Source organism: Macaca nemestrina, chromosome 15 (genome assembly GCF_043159975.1).
Source record: "Macaca nemestrina isolate mMacNem1 chromosome 15, mMacNem.hap1, whole genome shotgun sequence".
In the NCBI taxonomy this organism is placed as follows: Eukaryota; Metazoa; Chordata; class Mammalia; order Primates; family Cercopithecidae; genus Macaca; species Macaca nemestrina.
Genome location: NC_092139.1, coordinates 15,862,236 through 15,880,725, shown reverse-complemented (window position 1 = coordinate 15,880,725; position 18,490 = coordinate 15,862,236). Strand labels below are relative to the sequence as shown.

At 43.6% G+C, this 18,490-nt stretch overlaps 1 protein-coding gene across 2 annotated transcripts in view; it reads left to right on the top strand.

The window, feature by feature from the left end:
• Positions 1–18,490, top strand: part of LOC105470707 (ARF guanine nucleotide exchange factor 2) — a 115,662-nt gene that overhangs the window by 22,628 nt on the left and 74,544 nt on the right. For both annotated transcript variants that reach the window (XM_011722911.3, XM_011722910.3), the window contains exons 4-7: positions 4,918–5,064; positions 6,305–6,484; positions 7,149–7,383; positions 16,767–16,835. In XM_011722911.3, the coding sequence (XP_011721213.1) occupies positions 4,918–5,064; positions 6,305–6,484; positions 7,149–7,383; positions 16,767–16,835 (631 nt within the window). The remainder of the gene's footprint in view (positions 1–4,917; positions 5,065–6,304; positions 6,485–7,148; positions 7,384–16,766; positions 16,836–18,490) is intronic.

Sequence of the window (18,490 nt, the reverse complement as noted above, 5' to 3'; positions counted from 1 at the left end):
GGGTTAAGGTCAGTCATGTCTAAGCTAGTAAGTGGTCTCCAAGTTTTTCTGGTAATATATCAATTTTATATGTGTGTGTGTATATATATATATATTTTTTTTTTTTTTGAGAGAGAGGGTCTCAGGTTTCATTCTGTCAGGCTGGAGTGCAGTGGCATGATCAGGCTTACTGTAAGCCCTACTTCCCCAGGCTCAGGTGATCCTCCCACCTCAACTTCCCGGGTAGGTGGGACCACGTGCTAATTTTTCTATTTTTTGTAAAGGCAAGGGTTTGCCATGTTGTCCAGGCTGGTCCTGAACTCCTGAGCTTAAGCCTACCTCGGCTTCCCAAGGTGTTAGGATTACAGGTGTGAGCCACTGTGCCCAGTCAGTTTTCCTTTTTTTTTTTTTTTTTTTTTTAAGAGACAGGGTCTCACTCTGTTGCCCAGACTAGAGTGCAGTGGCTTGATCATAGGTCACTGCAGCCTCAAACTCCTGGACTCATGCTATCCTCCCACCTCAGCCTCCCGAGTAGCTGGGACTACAGGTATGTGCCACCACAGCCAGCTAGTTATTTTTTTTACTTTTTGTAGAGACCTGGGTCTCACTTTGTTGCCCAGGCTGGTCGTGAACTCCCGGCCTCAAGTGAATAATAAAACCATTTTTGAGGATATCCTCCCAATATATTCATATTTCTTTAATTTAAAATTATAGGTTAGGGCCAGGTGCGGTAGCTCACTCCTGTAATCCCAGCAGTTTGGAAGGCCGAGACGGGTGGATTGCCTGAGCTCAGAAGTTCAGGTCCAGCCTGGGCAACATGGTGAGACCCTGTCTCTGCTAAAAATACTAAAAATTAGCTGGGTGTGGTAGCACGCACCTATAATCCCAGCTACTCGGGAGGCTGAGGCAGGAGAATCACTTGAACCCAGGAGGTGGAGGTTGCAGTGAGCCAGGATTGTGCCACTGCACTCTGCCTCCAAAAAATAAAGTTAAGTTATGGGTTGGGCGTGATGGTTCACACCTATAATCCCAGTGCTTTGGGAGGCCAAAGTGGAAGGATTGCTTGAGCCCAGGAGTTTGAGACCAGCTTGAACAACATAGTGAGACCTCATTTCTACAAAAAAACTCTTTATTTACACATGTTACTGTTATTAAAGTATATATCTGGCCAGGCGCAGTGGTTCATGCCTCTAATCCCAGCACTTTGGGAGGCCGAGGCAGGCGAATTGCCTGAGCTCAGGAGTTAAAGACCAGCCTGGGCAACATGGGGAAACCCCGCCTCTACTAAAAATACAAAAAATTAGCCAGGCATAGTGGCATGCGCCTGTGGTTCCAACTACTCAGGAGGCTGAGGTGGGAGGATCACTTGAGCCTGGGAGGCAGAGGTTACATACAGTGAGCAGAGATCATGCCACTACACTCCAGCCTGGGTGACAGAATGAGACCCCATCTCAAAATAAGTAAGTAAATAAAGTACATATATTGTAAAGCATGCAAAAATATATCTTTGCAAAGGACAATTAGAAAAATATAAATAAAATTCTAACATTTTCTTTTTACATCCCAGTGAAGGCTACAGGAAACCATTAATCTAAGCTGCCCTGTTTATGCCACAAACATTATCTTTTAGCTCTCATTTTCAGAAAACTTTAGATATTTTAAATGCACATCGAAAAATCAGTTTTTTAATTATATAAGTTGTACATGACTACATTTTCTGTTAAAAAGTTTTTAGAACTTTACAGATAAAATGAAGTTCCTTGGGCCACCAGCCCCAAACCCAATTGCCTGTTTAGGTGTATAATTTTCTCTTCTCTTCTCTCTCTCTTTTTTTTTTTTTTTTCAATAAATGATACCACTTTTACAAGTTTCTCTGCAGCTTTTTACATTCAACACTGTTATTAGGCTCTAGCTATATTGCTCCATGTGGATCTAGTGCATTTCTTTTGACTGGCATATGGTGTGTCGTGCCACCATTTCATCTATCGCTCCCCTGTACGGAGGCATTCACACACAGGGTTACAGTGAACATCTCTGTGCAAGCCTCCTTGGAGACATGCCTCAGTTTCTGTGGTCAGAGGTGACTCTTTAGATTCCTATCACTGAGGCAAAATAAATAGAACCAACTTCAGAAGAGACCAGTGAGGTAGAAGATTTAATTTGTACCAAATATATTCATTCATGTGAGTGGGATAACTTGTAATATAGCTTACTTACTGCAACCTCTGTTTATTACTAAGTATGTCCTATTCTGTACCAACAAACCAACCATATAGCATTTTCCTTCATGCAGTGAGTCCTATAAAGGCCTGTTATAGTGGATTATATTGTCATCATCTTCCACTCCATGGCAGAATGTCCCTGTGCAAGCCCTGATTCATGTGTCAGTGGGCCAGCTGCCCAGAGGCCTCCCTCCGTGTCCCTCTTCCCACCGCTCATGGCGTTAGCAAGGAACAAGGTGGGGACATCTACCTGGAGGACAGTGGGAGATAGGGGGCAGTATCTACAAGTCACACATGGCCCTACAGGTCCCAGTTAGAACTTTGAGCTTTGGTGTGCTTCCCTGGAGAATGTAGACTCTATGAGAAAAATAATTACATTTGTCTTACTGCTGTATCCCCAGTGCCCAGAACAGGGTCTGTCACAGAGAAGGATGAGAAAGCAGAACCAGAGATCCACAGGATACAGGAACTCTTCTTTCTCCTGGCCTTATCTCACTGCGCAGATGAGGGGGGAAGTCATACTTAAAACTCTTTCTGATTTGAAGGGTAATGTGCCCCTTAAGAAGTCTATAGAGGGGAGGATACTTTCTGTCCTTTTCATACTTTAGTTAAAGTACAAAAGTAGTAATCCATGTCCAGCTTGCTTTGTGGCATCAGTATTGGAGCCCACTTTTCAGCATTCACATTTGAGGAGTTCCTAGACCACCCCACTTGCAATCCAGTGCACAAAACAGACTTGAGTCTGTTAGATGCAAGAACAAGCAATGTCAAAACCAGAGCTCATTTTCCAGGTAGACAGCCCTGCCCTCCTAGGAAGCCTGCACCAGCAGCAGCAATGTGAGGGGTGAGGTAAAGGGCATCTGGACTTGACCTTCACAGGCGACACCCTCCACCTGGAGATTTGGGGGTTGGACTTGAGCAGCAGAGTGTGCGCAGGCCTCTCTCCTGCTCCTTCAGTTGCTCCATCCAGTAGTATTGCATTTCTACTCTCAGCCACTCTCTCAATCCATTTTTCTTTCTGCTTATTGAATGGTGACACTTCACTAGCTAAGGAAGGGGAAAAGCCATTGAGAAACAGTGTCGGACCTCTGCAGAGTGGCCAGTCTTCCTCCCACAGTGGTGGCTGCTCTATAGATAACCTCAGGACCCTGAGTCCCCCTGGTATGAGCAGAAGCATGTGACCAGCTAGAAGCCAAAAGGAGAAAGAACAGAACAGCAATTGTAGGAGTCTTCACCAAGTCACTGGAGGCAGAGAATGCCTTAGAGTTCACATGTATACGTGCCAGATGAGTGATTCTTTTATCTAACCAACCATCAATATAACCTGGATAGCTTGGAGAAAAACACTGATCTCTGGGCTCCACCTGGAAGTTCTGCTTCAGTAGGTCTGGGTTGGAGTCCAGGAACCTGTGTTTTTATTGAGCTCCCTCAGGTGATTTTGTTTCTCAGCCAGGCTTAGAAATCATCCTCCTGCTGACCTTTGAGGTTCCTTCCAGCTCTGTCCTCCATGCTGACATCCCAGTTGTGGGTGAGGTGGCACAGACCGATCTGTAACCTCTCAGAGAGGGCAGGTTCCAAGCAGCTGCTCGTGGGTGAAACACACTACTATTGATGTAAGTGTGAAATGCAGTTATTTTTTTGCAGATGAAGTTTTTACTTTAATTTTTGGAAAATACCCTGACACGATTCAACATTGAAAAAAATGAAAAGATGTACTACAGAGTGTCTTAGTCCCACCCCGGCTCACAGCTACTTAGTTCTCCTCCCTCAAGCAATTATGTTATTAGTTTCTTAGGTATCTTTCCATTGAAAGAAGATACATATTCACACACACACACACACATATATATATATGTATATATAAAAACAGCTTTTTGAGATAAAATTAACGTGCATACAATTCATCCATTTAAAGTGTAATTCAAGCCAGGCGCAGTGGCTCACATCTGTAATCCCAACACTTTGAGATTACAGGCAGGAGGATCGCTTGAGCCCAAGAGTTCAGGACCAATCTGAGCAACATAGGAAGACCCCGTCTCTACAAAGAATAAAGAAAAATTAGACTAGCTTGGTGGCATGTGCCTGTGGTCCCAGCTACTCAAGAGCTGAGGTGGGAGGATTGCTTGAGCCTGGGAGGTGGAGGCTTCAGTGAGCCATGGCCGTACCACTTCACTCCAGCCTAGGTAACAGAGTGAGACCCTGTCTCAAAAAAAAAAAAAAAAAAAAATATACACACACACACACACACACACACACACACACACACACACACAATTTCGTGATTTTTAGTTTATTGACAGAGTTGTGCAACCATTACCACAACCTAACTTTAGACCATTTTTATATTATCATTGACAATCATTCCCTGTGTCTCCCTACGCCACCCCCCTAACTCTAGACAACCACTAATCTTCTCTCTGTCTTGAGTATGTATAGCTTTTAATTCCTCAGGTTTGTAGAGATGGTTGCATACTGGGGAGTGCTCTATACCTTGCATTTTTCATCGGACACTGTGTCTCCATTGCAGGCATCTTTTGCTGTCAGGTGACAGGACGAGGGTTGTGGTCACAGAGTGGTTATGCCTGCCTGGCTCCTGGGGAGCAGAGGACTCTGTAGGAACTGGAAGTGCCTCTCTTTTGCTGTTGTGGGCCACCACAGAAGGCCTCAGTCCTGGCCAAGCAGAAATTTATAATCTCTGTTCTTTCTCTCTATTTAGAAACTCATCGCATATGGGCACATCACTGGCAACGCCCCCGACAGTGGAGCCCCTGGGAAGCGGCTGATCGACAGAATTGTTGAAACCATTTGCAATTGTTTTCAGGGCCCTCAGACCGATGAAGGGGTTCAGTTACAAATAATTAAGGTATACCTATTTGTTTGCCTGTCTGGTTTTTAAATTAGAAAGCAAGTCCCTGTGGGAATCTGGATTTCTAATTTACCATGTGTTGTCTCAGGTGGTGCTGAGGTGGAACAGAAAAATTTAAGCATCACTTAGATCTTTTGTTAGGTGTCAGAATTTATTAGCATGAACTGAGACAAGAAAAATGGAACCAGGTGTGTTTTCAAAGTAAACCTTTCAGCTAATAACAATGTAAATTGCTTGTGAACTAAATTGTCTTGAAATCCTCTAGTTAACCCTGGATTCCCAGTCTGTATTTCTCAGTGGGTCTTTGTTGATATTCTTATCTCTGACTTGCCTCTGTCCTACTTCCCTGTTCGATTTCTGCTGCCAAGAATGGTTTGGCACAGATAGTACCATCTGCTTGTCTGAGAAAAGGATCAGGACGGGTGTAGCCAAGGATCCAAATCTTAAGTCCTGAAAGTATTAGCATTATGAGGGGAGGGCTCCATGCTGGATAAACCTTTCTTAAAGCTCTCTTGAAAACCCACCAGGGAATTGGGAAACTGACCACCATCGAAACATGTATTTTCTGATTAATCTGGGTGAGATCACTTTGGAGTGTTACATGTCTTGAGATAATTGTCGTATTATTCATTGTAGGTTTTTCAATCAGTATTAAATAAAATTCAGAAGTTAGGCTTTTTTTTTTTTTTTTTTTTTTTTTTGAGGCAATCTTGCTCTGTCGCCCAGGCCGGGGTGCAGTGGTGCAATCTCGGCTCACTGCAGACTCCACCTCACAGGTTCAAGCAGTTCTTGTTCCTCATCCTCCTGAGTAGCTGGGACTACAGGCATGTGCCACCACTCCTGGATTATTTTTATATTTTTAGTAGAGATGGGGTTTCACCATGTTGGCCAGGCTGGTCTTGAACTCCTGACCTCAAGTGAACCACCCTGCCTGGCTAGAAGTTTGACTTTTTAAAAAGTGAGCCAGTAGAAAGTCTGCTTCAACACAATTTATTCGTTTCCAGTGATTTGGATTTCATAGAACTGTTCATTGTTTTTCAACTAACAGCCATAGGAGTTGGCTCTTGATAATAATCATCTAGTTTAATTTGCAGAGCCATCTTACAATTTATTTAAAAAAACACACACATACACACAAAAGAAAAACAAAACCAGACCCTGTAGAAAAGTGTGGCCATAGGAGGGCAGGAAGGTGATGTGCGTTCCTGATGGTGAAGGTCGCGGATTTCTGTTTTAGGCTCTTCTGACCGCAGTGACTTCCCCACACATTGAAATTCATGAGGGTACTATCCTGCAGACGGTGAGGACATGTTACAATATCTATTTGGCCAGCAAAAATCTCATCAATCAAACCACTGCCAAGGCTACCCTTACTCAGATGCTCAACGTCATTTTCACCCGCATGGAAAACCAAGTGGTGAGTGACAGCACTTACGTGCTAGGGGCAAGACATCATTGCTCTCTGAACTCTCATGTGTGACCTCGGTGCCTGTGAAGATTTGCTAGCATTTTAAAGGTACTCCTTCTGCCTGTGGATTCTCTGTACTGTGCTTTTGTTCTTGCTTTAAACATCAGAGAAACTAACGGGTTTTGAAATTTGTGTTCAGAATTTGTTTGGAGATTGTCAAAAGAATTTCCTTTTAAATATGTTATCCTTGTGGCTGGACTTCTTTCTTTTTTTTTTTGGAGAGAGGGTCTTGTTCTGTCGCCCAAGCTGGAGTGCACTGGCATGATCACGGCTCACTGCAGGCTTGACCTTCCCAGCTCAAGCAATCTTCCCACCTCAAGCAATCTTCCCACCTCAACCTCCCAAGTAGGTGGGACTACAGGCATGTCCCACCACACCCAGCTAATTTTTAAATTTTCTGTAGGGACAGAGTTTCACCATGTTGCCCAGGCTGGTCTCGAACTCCTGGGCTCAAGAATTCCTGCTGCCTCAGCCTTCCAAAGTGCTGAAATTATAGGTGTTAACCACCGCGCCCAGCCCAGGAAATTTTTTAAGTAATAGACTGGCATAATTTTTCTTCCTTACCAAAATGCTGAGACTATTTAGATTGTATCCCTCTTTTGTTGCCTTTTAGTTGCAGGAGGCCAGAGAACTGGAAAAACCAATCCAGTCAAAACCCCAGTCCCCTGTGATCCAAGCTGCAGCAGTATCCCCAAAGTTCGTTCGTTTGAAGCACAGTCAGGCACAAAGCAAACCAACAACTCCCGAAAAAACAGATTTAACCAACGGTGAACATGCCAGGAGTGATTCTGGAAAAGTAAGCACAGAAAATGGAGATGCGCCCAGAGAAAGAGGCTCATCACTGTCAGGTACGGGCTGATACGGTACAGCTCTTTTTCCACGTGTGAGAGGGAATCAGCCTGTGTGAGGGGCGGAGGAAGCCTATGTCATAGCATCTGCAGGAAACCTCTGATAACAGCTTGTCTCTTTCTGGGTCTTTCCCTTTGCTTTTCTCTTAGGGAACACAACCAGCGAGGCATGATGTTGAGTGTCCCATTGTCAGCTGTGCTGTTTTCTCTAACTAGTACTGGGATGTATCTAGCTGCTACTTCTTCATTTCAGCCTCAGTGCAGCAGGTTCAGGTTGGGACACTTACCTTTCAGTCGTTAATTGATTGGGTGATTAGTTACTCAGTGTCCACAGGAGGACAAGGGCTTTGATTCTGATGTCTACACTGGATCTCCGTGCCTTGCCAAGTGCCACTCATAGATATCCGTGGAAGGAGCCAGAAGGTAGCAGGTGGATGGATGGATAGACATGCTCAGATAGCTTTGTTTTCTTCTTCTGGTGACCATGTACATCACTTGTTTTTGTTGGGTTTTTAAGTGAGAGGCTAACCGACACCTGATTATATTCTCAAAGTAAATGAAATACTAGATTGAGTTGTTATGATACGTCTAACTGTTCATATCTCTCTCTGGGCAGTTTGTAGGAACCAGATCCAAAATTGGTATTTTTTCAGGAATTTCCTTTCCCAAGTGATTCTGTCAAATGCTTCTTCACTCAAGCAGGTTGTTCTATACAAAATATCTGACCTGTCTTCATAACTGATCTAATTTCTTCTTCATCCACATTGCTGATAATGATTTCTGTTGGTAGTGTGTTCCCTACTGGAGTGCACATATTTGAGCAGGTTTTATTCCTTTATAATTTAACAGACTGCTTGATGTACATGAGAACAGACCAAGTGTTGTTGCTGGAATGTTGTTCGGTATTTGTTTACTCAAGAAAAGCACAAAAGAAAAAATTGCCACCAAGAATGGTGTTTGTCTCAGGGTGAGCGCGGAGTTGCCATCTACTTACTCCTGCTGTCGAGAGTCCTAAGGAAGGTGCTCAGCATCCCCTGGCCCACCCTCTGTGTCTGTCGTCATCTTTGCCTTTGTAACTCTCTAGGAAAAGGACCAGGTTTTTACTGTAACCCTTATTAAGGTGTAATCAGTCAATAAATGTTAATATTTAAATGCACTGTAATAAGCATAGCTGTGCAGATATAAAACCAAGTCTCTATGAGCTGCATAAAAGTGCTTCCACTTTAGCCCATTTTCTGTACAGCAGCCAAAGTGATCTCTTAAAAGCATGAATTAGAACATGACCCCTGCTCAAACCCCTTTGATAATTCCCCATCCTGTGCCATTCTGACTGAAATCTATGCCCTGTCCTCGTAGCTTATACCTCTCTTTCTCTTTTTTGCTACACAATTCACAGGTGCCCTTTCTGCTTATTGAAAGGCTGTGCTTGTTTCTGCCTGAGTGCCATTGCACTTACTGTCCCTTCCCTGCCTCTGAACCGCCTGTATCTTCAGGTCTCTCAGTTCAGACTGAGAGAGGCTTCCCTGATCAACTTCTGTAGCTCCTCGTCATATCTGTCCCATTATCTTTTATTTTTTCCATAGTACTTACAATACCTGAAATTACTGAAGGGTTCTGTTCACTTGTTCCTGGACTGAAACCTAGGCTGCCCTGCTCACCACTATATTCCCAACACCTAGAATGGTGCCTGGCACACGCAGCAGACATTGAGCAAATACATTTTTTGAATGAATGGGGAGAAAATGTTATTGCTAGAATACAGTTTTGCAGAAACACAGTAACTTGAAATTCTGTTCTAACAAAGAGAAAATAATTTACAGTTAGCATGTTGCTGTGGATTTTGTGGCCAATACTTGGTGCATCCTATGAGATTTTTACAGGAACATGGGAATCAGATTGCCTGGGAGAAGCAAACCCCAGACCTGCAAATAGTGGGTCAGAATGGAGGTGTGCTGTAACCTTTAAAAAGAGCAAGTGGACTGGGCGCCATGTCACACACCTGTATTCCCAGTTACTTGGGAGGTTGAGGCAAGAGGATCACTTGAGGTCAGGAGTTTGAGGCTGCAGCGTGTCTGTGAATAGCCTTCTGTGCTCCAGCCTGGGCAAAAAAGCAAGACCCTGTCTCTCAATAAATAAACACCCTATCTCTAAATCAGTCAGTCAATCTTAAAGGAGCAAATGACTTCCAGTTCTCAGGACTGGGCTCTAAAGAAAGAACAGGTCCTTTAGAAGAGGGAGTTGAACAAGGCAGACAAGAGAGACAAGTACCCAGGGCTGGAGTCCAGGCCTCAAGTACCAGTGAAAGGCCTGAGCTCTAGTGCCTCTGTGGCTATTATTTTTACATATTACTAAAGTGTGCGGATGTTGGACACAACCATGGGGCTCTCCCACAGACTGTCCTGTAGTAATCACCGTCACATAGCTAACTGTAATGGACACTCACTGTACTGCTGACTCGGCATTCAACATAATGTTTTCCAGTTTAATTAACTGGGAACCCCTCCACAGCCTTCCTGGGGTAATTTGCCTCCCATGTTATTTGTGTAGATGAAGATAATTCACCAGTAGACCTGAACATCTGTGGTGGCTCATGCCTCCAATCCCAGCACTTTGTAAGGCCAAGGCAGGCAGATTACTTGAGGCCAGGAGTTAAAGTTTGTTTTTAGGATTCAGACTTTTAACTCCCAACATCAGACATCAGTGTGTGTACATTTTTACAGATACCATGTAGAATTACCTATGTGTTTGTAGATTTCTTAACTCACCTTTTGCATTTTTTTTTTTTTCTTTTTTTGAGACTGAGTCTCGCTCTCTTGCCCAGGCTGTAGTGCAGTGGTGAGATCTCGGCTCAGTGCAACCTCCGCCTCCCAGGTTCAAGCGATTCCCCTGCCTCAGCCTCCTGAGTAGTTGGGACCACAGGCTCACACCATCACGTCTGGCTAACTTTGTATTTTTTAGTAGAAACAGAGTTTCACCATGTTGGCCAGGCTGGTCTCGAACTCCTGACCTCAGGTGATCCACCCATCTCAGCCTCCCAAAGTGATGGGTTTACAGGCATGAGCCACCACGCCCAACCAGGATCTTTGTTTTAGACGGCGATATGTTCCAAATGCCTGGAACTGTGCGGGACACATAAACACTCAGTTTGTTGACTGAATGAATCTTACCGCCTCACCATCCCTCATGCTCCCTATTTAACTGGACAGAGAACTCAGACTCCTCCCATTTTTTCCTCATTATTCTTAGCATGTGACTTCTATCCTTAGGGTCATCTATGGCTCAGGATCCTGTCGTTTTGTTCCAGGTAGGAAGAAAGAGGAAGAGGTAGGACTAAAGAACTCTGCCAGCTGAGTCACTCCTCTAAAGAGGAGTCTTCTGGAACTTGTTGCCACCCCTGATAACTTACGCTTACCCCTCATTGGCTATAACTTCATCACATGATCACCCTTTCTGCAAGAAAGGCTGAGAAATGTAGGCACATTCCCTCCCAAAACAAAATTCAGGATCTGTTAGGAAGGATATGAGTTAGGGAACTGGCAGTGCCTACCAGAGAGTGTTCTCCAGCTGGCTAGAGAGGGAATGGCAGCAAGGTTTCTCCTATGTGAACCTAGTCAAGGTGGCCCTCTTATTTGGCTTCAGGACGGAGTCTGAAACAGGTAGGGTCTGGTGCCTAATCAGTAATGGTGGTGACATCCTGGGGAACCAGCAGAACCTGTGTTTTTTGAGTAGATTCTTTGTACCTTTCAAAGATTTGATTTGATTTGCTTATCGAACACTTTCACAGCATGCTTGAAACTTAGATACAACGGACTTAGTAGTGGTTATCACAGCATCCAGCAAAGACTCTTCTGAGACCTGTCCAGGGCTGTCAGGTCAGCAAGGGAAGCAGTCCACGGTTCCTGGGTGGAGTCTTCTGCTTTGGAGCTTCTATTGGGGTTTTTCCTTAGCAGCTCCCTCTTCAGGAACCTTCTGCCAGTGTTCGGGCTCTCTGACTCTCCTTAGCCCTTCCTGGCCTGAGAATGTTTCGATTTTGCGTAAGTACTATTATGGATCCTGCCTATTAAGGAATATGAGTTATATACTCTATCCCTCCAAAAAATGTTGCTCTTGATGCTGTTTAAATGGAAAAACTGCCATGAGGGAAAGAGGAGATCCGTGCTGACGTGGAATTTTGTTTTTCTCCTTAGGAATGAAAGATAGTGAAGGTTTTAACTAACTGAAACTACTTGCAGTGTGATTCGTTGGAAATTTTCATTATGGATTTAGTCTGCAGGGCCAGGCAGGTGACAGAAATGAGCAGGCTTCTATCATGAGGACAAGCACCTACATATAAACACACAGGCCTAATAAAAAGTAGCATTTGAGAGCTCACTTTTTTCAGGCACTGTTTTAAATGCTTTGTGTGTATCATTCTCACAGGGCTTTGTTTACTGGTAAGGAAACTGAGGCTTTGGGAGGTTAAGTAACTGAAGTCCCCACAGTGGGAAGTGGCAGAGCAGGGACCTGGATCAGACATGCAGGCTCCATGCTGAATTCACTTCTACAAGGGAACATTTTTTCTCTGATGTTCTTAAAACACCCTGCCCAGTCAGCCTCCTATTTGCTCTTGACAGACATGTTACTTTCCTGCTTACTGTGCAGTAACAACACTGGTCCAAGTGTGATGGTGCCTCGCATTTGGCCCCAGGGGAAGGGAGTTGATTGGGAGTGGTGAGGACTGAGGCAACAAGGTATCAGCTGAGTTCGTGCCCTGGCTGAAGAGGGCAGCCTCACCTGGTTCCAGCCAGTTGTGGCCCAGTGTTGCCACAGAGTTGGGTTTTTTAAATAGAAGCCCTTTCTGGTTTTTGTGAGTAGTCTCATGGTTTTTAAACATTGGCAGCTAATTCAAGTTTTGAAAAGCAGCAGATAGGCTAAGCAATACATATGTACAGGCAGAGGTACTTACCAGTCACCACTTTATAGCCTCTGGTCTAACTCACTGAGCCTGTAGCTTCTCTGATAAAATGAATTGATATTTCTTGGGTGTTGAATGTAAATGAGGTGCTGTGTACTTTGGAATGTATGATACAGATTGGAAACTGTCACCATACTTTTATTAATATCATAGCATCAGAGAAGGTTGGGACTGGAAAAGGAACTTAGAAATATCTAGTCATGTTTACCAAATTACAAGAGGTGAGATGTTGTGTAAGTGAACCCTTCCCTCCCTCCCTCCTTCTTCCCTCCCTCCCTCCCTCCCTCCCTCCCTCCCTTCTTCCCTCCCTACCTCCCTTCCTTCCTTCCGACAGGGTCTCACTCTGTCACGCAGGCCGGAGTGCAGTGGTGCAATCTCAAATCACTGCAACCTCTGCCTCTCAGGCTCAGGTGATCCTCCTGTCTCAGCCTCCCGAGGAGCCGGGACTGCAGGTGTGTGCCACCATGCCCTGCTAATTTTTATACTTTTTGTAGAAATGGGGTTTTGCTGTGTTGTCCAAGCTAGTCTCAAACTCCTGAGCTCAAGTGATCCTCCCCACCTCAGCCTCCCAAAGTGCTGGAATTACAGGCATGAGCTGCCATGCCCCACCAGAACGTTTTATATTTTAAAGGTCATTTATTTTAATATGCATTCAGAAAATGTAACTAACATATGAAAACTGTTATTTTGTGAATTTTATTGCTTAAGGTGAGTTAACTTAAAGAGCACTAGTAAATACTTGCCGTCATGCATTGCTTAACAACAGGGTTATGTTCTGAGAAATGGGTCATAGGCAGTTTCACCTCTAGGCTATAAACCTGTACGCCATGTTACCGTGTTGAATACTATATGCATTGGTAACACAGTGGTAAGGATTTGATAAGGTGCAGTCAAAATGCGGTATAAAAGATAAAAACTGATATACCTGTAGAGGGCACTTACCATGGATGGAGCATGAAGGACTGGAAGTTACTCTGAGTGAGTCAGTGAGTGAGCAGTGAGTGAATGTGAAGGCCTGGGACATGACCATATCCCACTGCAGGCTTCATAAACACTTAGGCTACCCTAAATTTATAAAAATAATTTTCTTTCTTTTCTTCTTTTTTTTTTTTTGGAGATGGAGTTTTGCTCTTGTCCTCCAGGCTGGAGTGCAGTGGCACGATCTCTGCTCACTGCAGTCTCCACCTCCCAGGTTCAAGTGATTCTCCTGCCTCAGCCTCCCGAGTAGCTGGGATTACAGGTGCCTGCTACCACGCCTGGCTAATTTTTGTATTTTTGGTAGAGACTGAGTTTCTGTTGTTGACCAGGCTGGTCTCGAACTCCTGACCTCAGGTGATCCACCCGCCTTGGCCTCTTGAAGTGCTGGGATTATAGGCATGAGCCACTGTGCCCAGCCTATAAAATTAATTTTCTGGCCAGGCACGGTAGCTCACGCCTGTAATCCCAGCGTTTTGGGAGGCCGAGGCAGTTGGATCACGAGGTCGAGATTGAGACCATCCTGGCCAACATGGTAAAACCCTGTCTCTACTAAAAATACAAAAATTAGCTGGGTGTGGTGGCGCACACCTGTAGTCTCAGCTACTCAGGAGGCTGAGGCAGGAGAATTGCTCGAACCTGGGATGCGGAGGTTGCAGAGAGCCGAGATTGTGCCACTGCATCAAGCCTGGTGACAGAGCGAGACTCCATCTCAAAAAATAATAATAATAATTTTCTTTATTCAATAATAAATTAATTTTAGCTTACTGTAACATTTTTACTTCATAAACTTTTTTTTTTTTTAACTTTTGGCTCTTGTAATAGCATCTAGTTTAAAACAAACACATGGCACAGATACACAAAAAGATTTTTTCTTTATATTCTTATTCTATAAACTTTTTTTTCTATTTCTTAAATTTTTAGGTTTTTAAAACTTTTAAAATATTTTTGTTAAAAACTAAGCCACAAAACACACAGATTAGCCTAGGCCTACACATGGTCAGGATTATTCATACCACTGTCTTCCACCTCCACATCTTGTCCCTGGAAGGTCTTCAGCGGCTGTAACATACATGGAGTTGGTATCTCCTATAATAACAATACTTGCTCCTGGAATGCTTCCTGAACCTGCCTGAGACTTTTTTACAGTTAACTTTTTCTTTTTTAAATAAGTAGAAGGCAATGACAATGAAGAGTATAGTATAGGCTGAGCACAGTGGCTCACGCCTGTAATCCCAACACTTTGGGAGGCTGAGGCAGGCAGATCAGTTGAGGTCAGGAGCTCGAGGCCAGCCTGGCCAACATGGCAAAACTCCGTCTCTACTAAAAGTACAAAAATTAGCCGGGCGTTGTGGCACAGGCCTGTAATCCCAGTTACTCGGGAGGCTGAGGCAAGAGAATCGCTTGAACCTGGGAGGCGGAGGTTGCAGTGAGCCAAGATCGTGTCACTGCACTCCAGCCTGGGCAACAGATTGCGACTTTCTCTCTCAAAAAAAAAAAAAAAAAGTATATTATAGTAAATACATAAACTAATAACACACTGGTTTATTACCAATTATTATGTATTATACAGAATTGCATGTACTCTTCTTTTATATGACTGGTAGCACAGGTTTGTTCACACCAGCATCACCACAAATATAAGTAATAAGTTGTGCTGTGACATAACAACGGCTATGATGTCACTAGGCGATAGGAATTTTTCAGCTCCACTGGTAGTCTTCCGGGACCACTATTGTTTTTTTTTTTTTTTTTTGAGACGGAGTCTTGCTCTGTCACCCAGGCTGGAGTGCAGTGGCCGGATCTCAGCTCACTGCAAGCTCCGCCTCCTGGGTTTACGCCATTCTCCTGCCTCAGCCTCCCGAGTAGCTGGGACTACAGGCGCCCGCCACCTCGCCCGGCTATTTTTTTGTATTTTTTAGTAGAGACGGGGTTTCACCGTGTTAGCCGGGATCGTCTCTCGATCTCCTGACCTCGTGATCCGCCCGTCTCGGCCTCCCAAAGTGCTGGGATTACAGGCTTGAGCCACCGCGCCCAGCCTGGGACCACTATTGTATACGTGATTCCTCATTGACCAGATGTTGTTATGTGGCGCATAACAGTATATTTAGAATACATAATAATATATAATATTATGGTGGTGCATGAATGTGGCAAAAGTTATGAAGGTGGTTTGAGAATGACCAAAGTTTGAGTAACAGTGATCTAGTCTAAATCATCCTTTTTAGATAAGAAGTGAGTTTAGCGGATTGTGACTGTTTCTGGGGTTTTCTGACTTCAAGTTCCCTTTGCCTTCTAGGAAAAGCTTATAACATCAATATTTCCCACACGAATTTACTTTGCCACGTAGATATTTCCAGGGTGTTAAGTGCCCAATGGAAATGAAAATACTTAGCACTGCCCTCCAGGACCTTGTAGATCAAGCATAGAACTCATAAAAATGGTGGCTGGATTAAAAATTCTCATTAATACACAGTCAAAGGATTATTTTGGTTTTGCTTTTTTAAGGTGATGGTTTTTTTGGTCAACATGATGTTTTATAAATGAGTAACGTTCGGCCAGGTGCAATGTCTCATGCTTGTAATCCCAGCACTTTGGGAGGCCAAGGTGGGTGGATCAGTTGAACTCAGGAGTTCAAGACCAGCCTAGGCAACATAGAGAAACCTTGTCTCTACTAAAACTACAAAATTAGCCGGGCATGGTGAGGTGGGAGGATTGCTTGAGCCAAGGAGGCGGAGGTTGCAGTAAGCTGGGATGGTGCCATTGCACTCCAGCCTGGACAAGAGAGCAAAACTCTGTCTCAAAAAAAAAAAAAAAAAAAAAGTAATGTTTACTTCTAAACATCTAGTCAAGAGCTGTTTATATAAACTCTTTCCTAGAACTAGTTTTCTGAAGAAAAAAAAAAAAAGAGATACCGAACCTCTTCTACTTAAACGGTTAACATATTACAGAATCATTTCATAAAAGTTGAATAAATCCTTAACTATCACATTGGAAATCTCATGCCAGATTCTGGGTTTACAGTGTGGGAAGGCAGAGCAGCAGAAGGCATGTCGTTTACCAAGGCTCGTTGGTCCCTGAGGCTAAGGCACAAGAGAAAGCTCCATTTGTTCTGCCAGGAACCCTAGCTGGATAAAATCGAGCTCTTGCGTCCAAGTTGGGGGTGTTGGGGAGGGCCCTGGGCTGAGCCACTGGGACTCAGGAAGGAAGAGAGTAATACAAGCCAGTGGGGTTTTAGTGTTCCACAAAGGGAACCTCAAAAGCAGAACAGATGCTGCCTAAGTTTCCCGATTTCAAGGAAGTTATCCTTCATTGGCACAATCAGATTTGGCCTTGGGGAGAACTTATTTGCACCCTTTGCCTTCTGAAATGTAACTCCCCATAATCTCCCCTTCTTCCTTTGTTTTTCCTGGAAATACCCATGTGTGTTTTGTATATTTGGATGTGTGTGTAGGGACTGATGACGGAGCCCAGGAGGTGGTGAAGGACATCTTGGAAGATGTAGTCACATCTGCCATTAAAGGTAAGAACCAAGGACGACCCAGCCTTTCCTCTTCCCTCATTCCTCCAAAAAGTCCTCAGCAAAATGTTTTAGTGGTGGAGTTTCCTCTTCCCTGCCCTAAGAACTCATGGAGCTCATGGAAACTGAATCTTCCCACATCTGCCCATCTTTTATATGGGATTCAAAAATGACTTGTTTTTACTGACTGATTTTAGTCTCATTTGGATTGGGTTTAAGAAACATAGTCTGGGCCGGGCGTGGTGGCTCACGCCTGTAATCCCAGCACTTTGGGAGGCCAAGGCGCGCGGATCACAAGGTCAGGAATTCGAGACCAGCCTGGCCAATATGGTGAAACCCCATCTCTACTAAAAATACAAAAAGTAGCCGGGCATGGTGACGCGCGCCTGTAGTCCCAGCTTTTTGGGAGGCTGAGGCGGCAGAATTGCTTGAACCTGGAAGGTAGAGGTTGCAGTGAGCCGAGATCACGCCACTGCACTTCAGCCTGGGTGGCAGAGCAAGACTCCATCTCAAAAAAAAGAAACATTGTCTGACTGTGTTAGGCTTAGATGCTCCACATAGAGATGCAGAGGGCCATTCCATATGCCTTGTAGATTAGGGGATGTCCAGGTCTTTCTAGAAGTGGGCTGGAGCCCTGAGATCCATGTCCATTGGAGCTGAGTTTTCATGGCCAGCCATTGATGTGTCAAGGGGACACTCCACTTGTCAGCAGGTATCAGGTGTACAGGGAAGCTTTATTTTGTTAGGCTTCATTCATAACTGCCTCATGGTATGGTTTCTGCCCAGAATCTCAGGTCAGTGGGTGTATGCTGAACATTTTGTTCCAATGCCAATAAACCATTACTATTTCTAGAAATCAAAATCTTAGTAGGTTTTAATCAGCTTTTTTTTTAAATGAAAGAGTAAAATGAAACAGAGTACAAATGATCTGACTGTATCACATATAATGTTAAGTATTGTTTCATGAAATGTGTTTCAGTTATTTATGTGCACGTGTCTATACTGGGATACAATTTTTTAAATTAATTTCTTACAGAGGTCAAGATTTGAAAGCCACTTTTCTAAGCCCTATCTTTTTGTTAAGGTACCACAAAGCTATATACATATTCTATTATTTATTTAACTTCTTATAGAAATGCCTGTAAAATAGAAAAATTTTATTTCATACCTTTAGATTTGTTTCTGGGGTCTATACAAGAAGTCTTCAGGTAATGGATGTTTGTCTTGTTTACTTCGTGTCCTCTAGCCACTACTGCAGAGCCTGGCACATAATAGGCACTTGATAAATACTTACTGAATGAAATATGCTTTGTAAAGCTATTATTGAAAATTGTTCTCATTGTTTCATATCCCTTATGTATATATAAAGAACCACATTATAAAGTTTTCTTAGAGTTTCATTGCTCTGCTGATCATCAAATATGCTTTCCTTCATTAAATGATGAAATATATTTAATTCTTTATTTTAATTATTTCCCTTTTTTTCACATGGCTGCCAAGAAGCTTAGGTTTACATTTTTTCTCTGTGACTAAGGTTTTCTGTCATAACTGACTCTTCTCTAATTCCTTTATTAATGGTACGTTTAAAAAATCTGTACCTTTCATGTTTAGCTGCTTCTAATCTTTTTCAAAAGTGAATGGGGGTGGGCAGGGCTGCT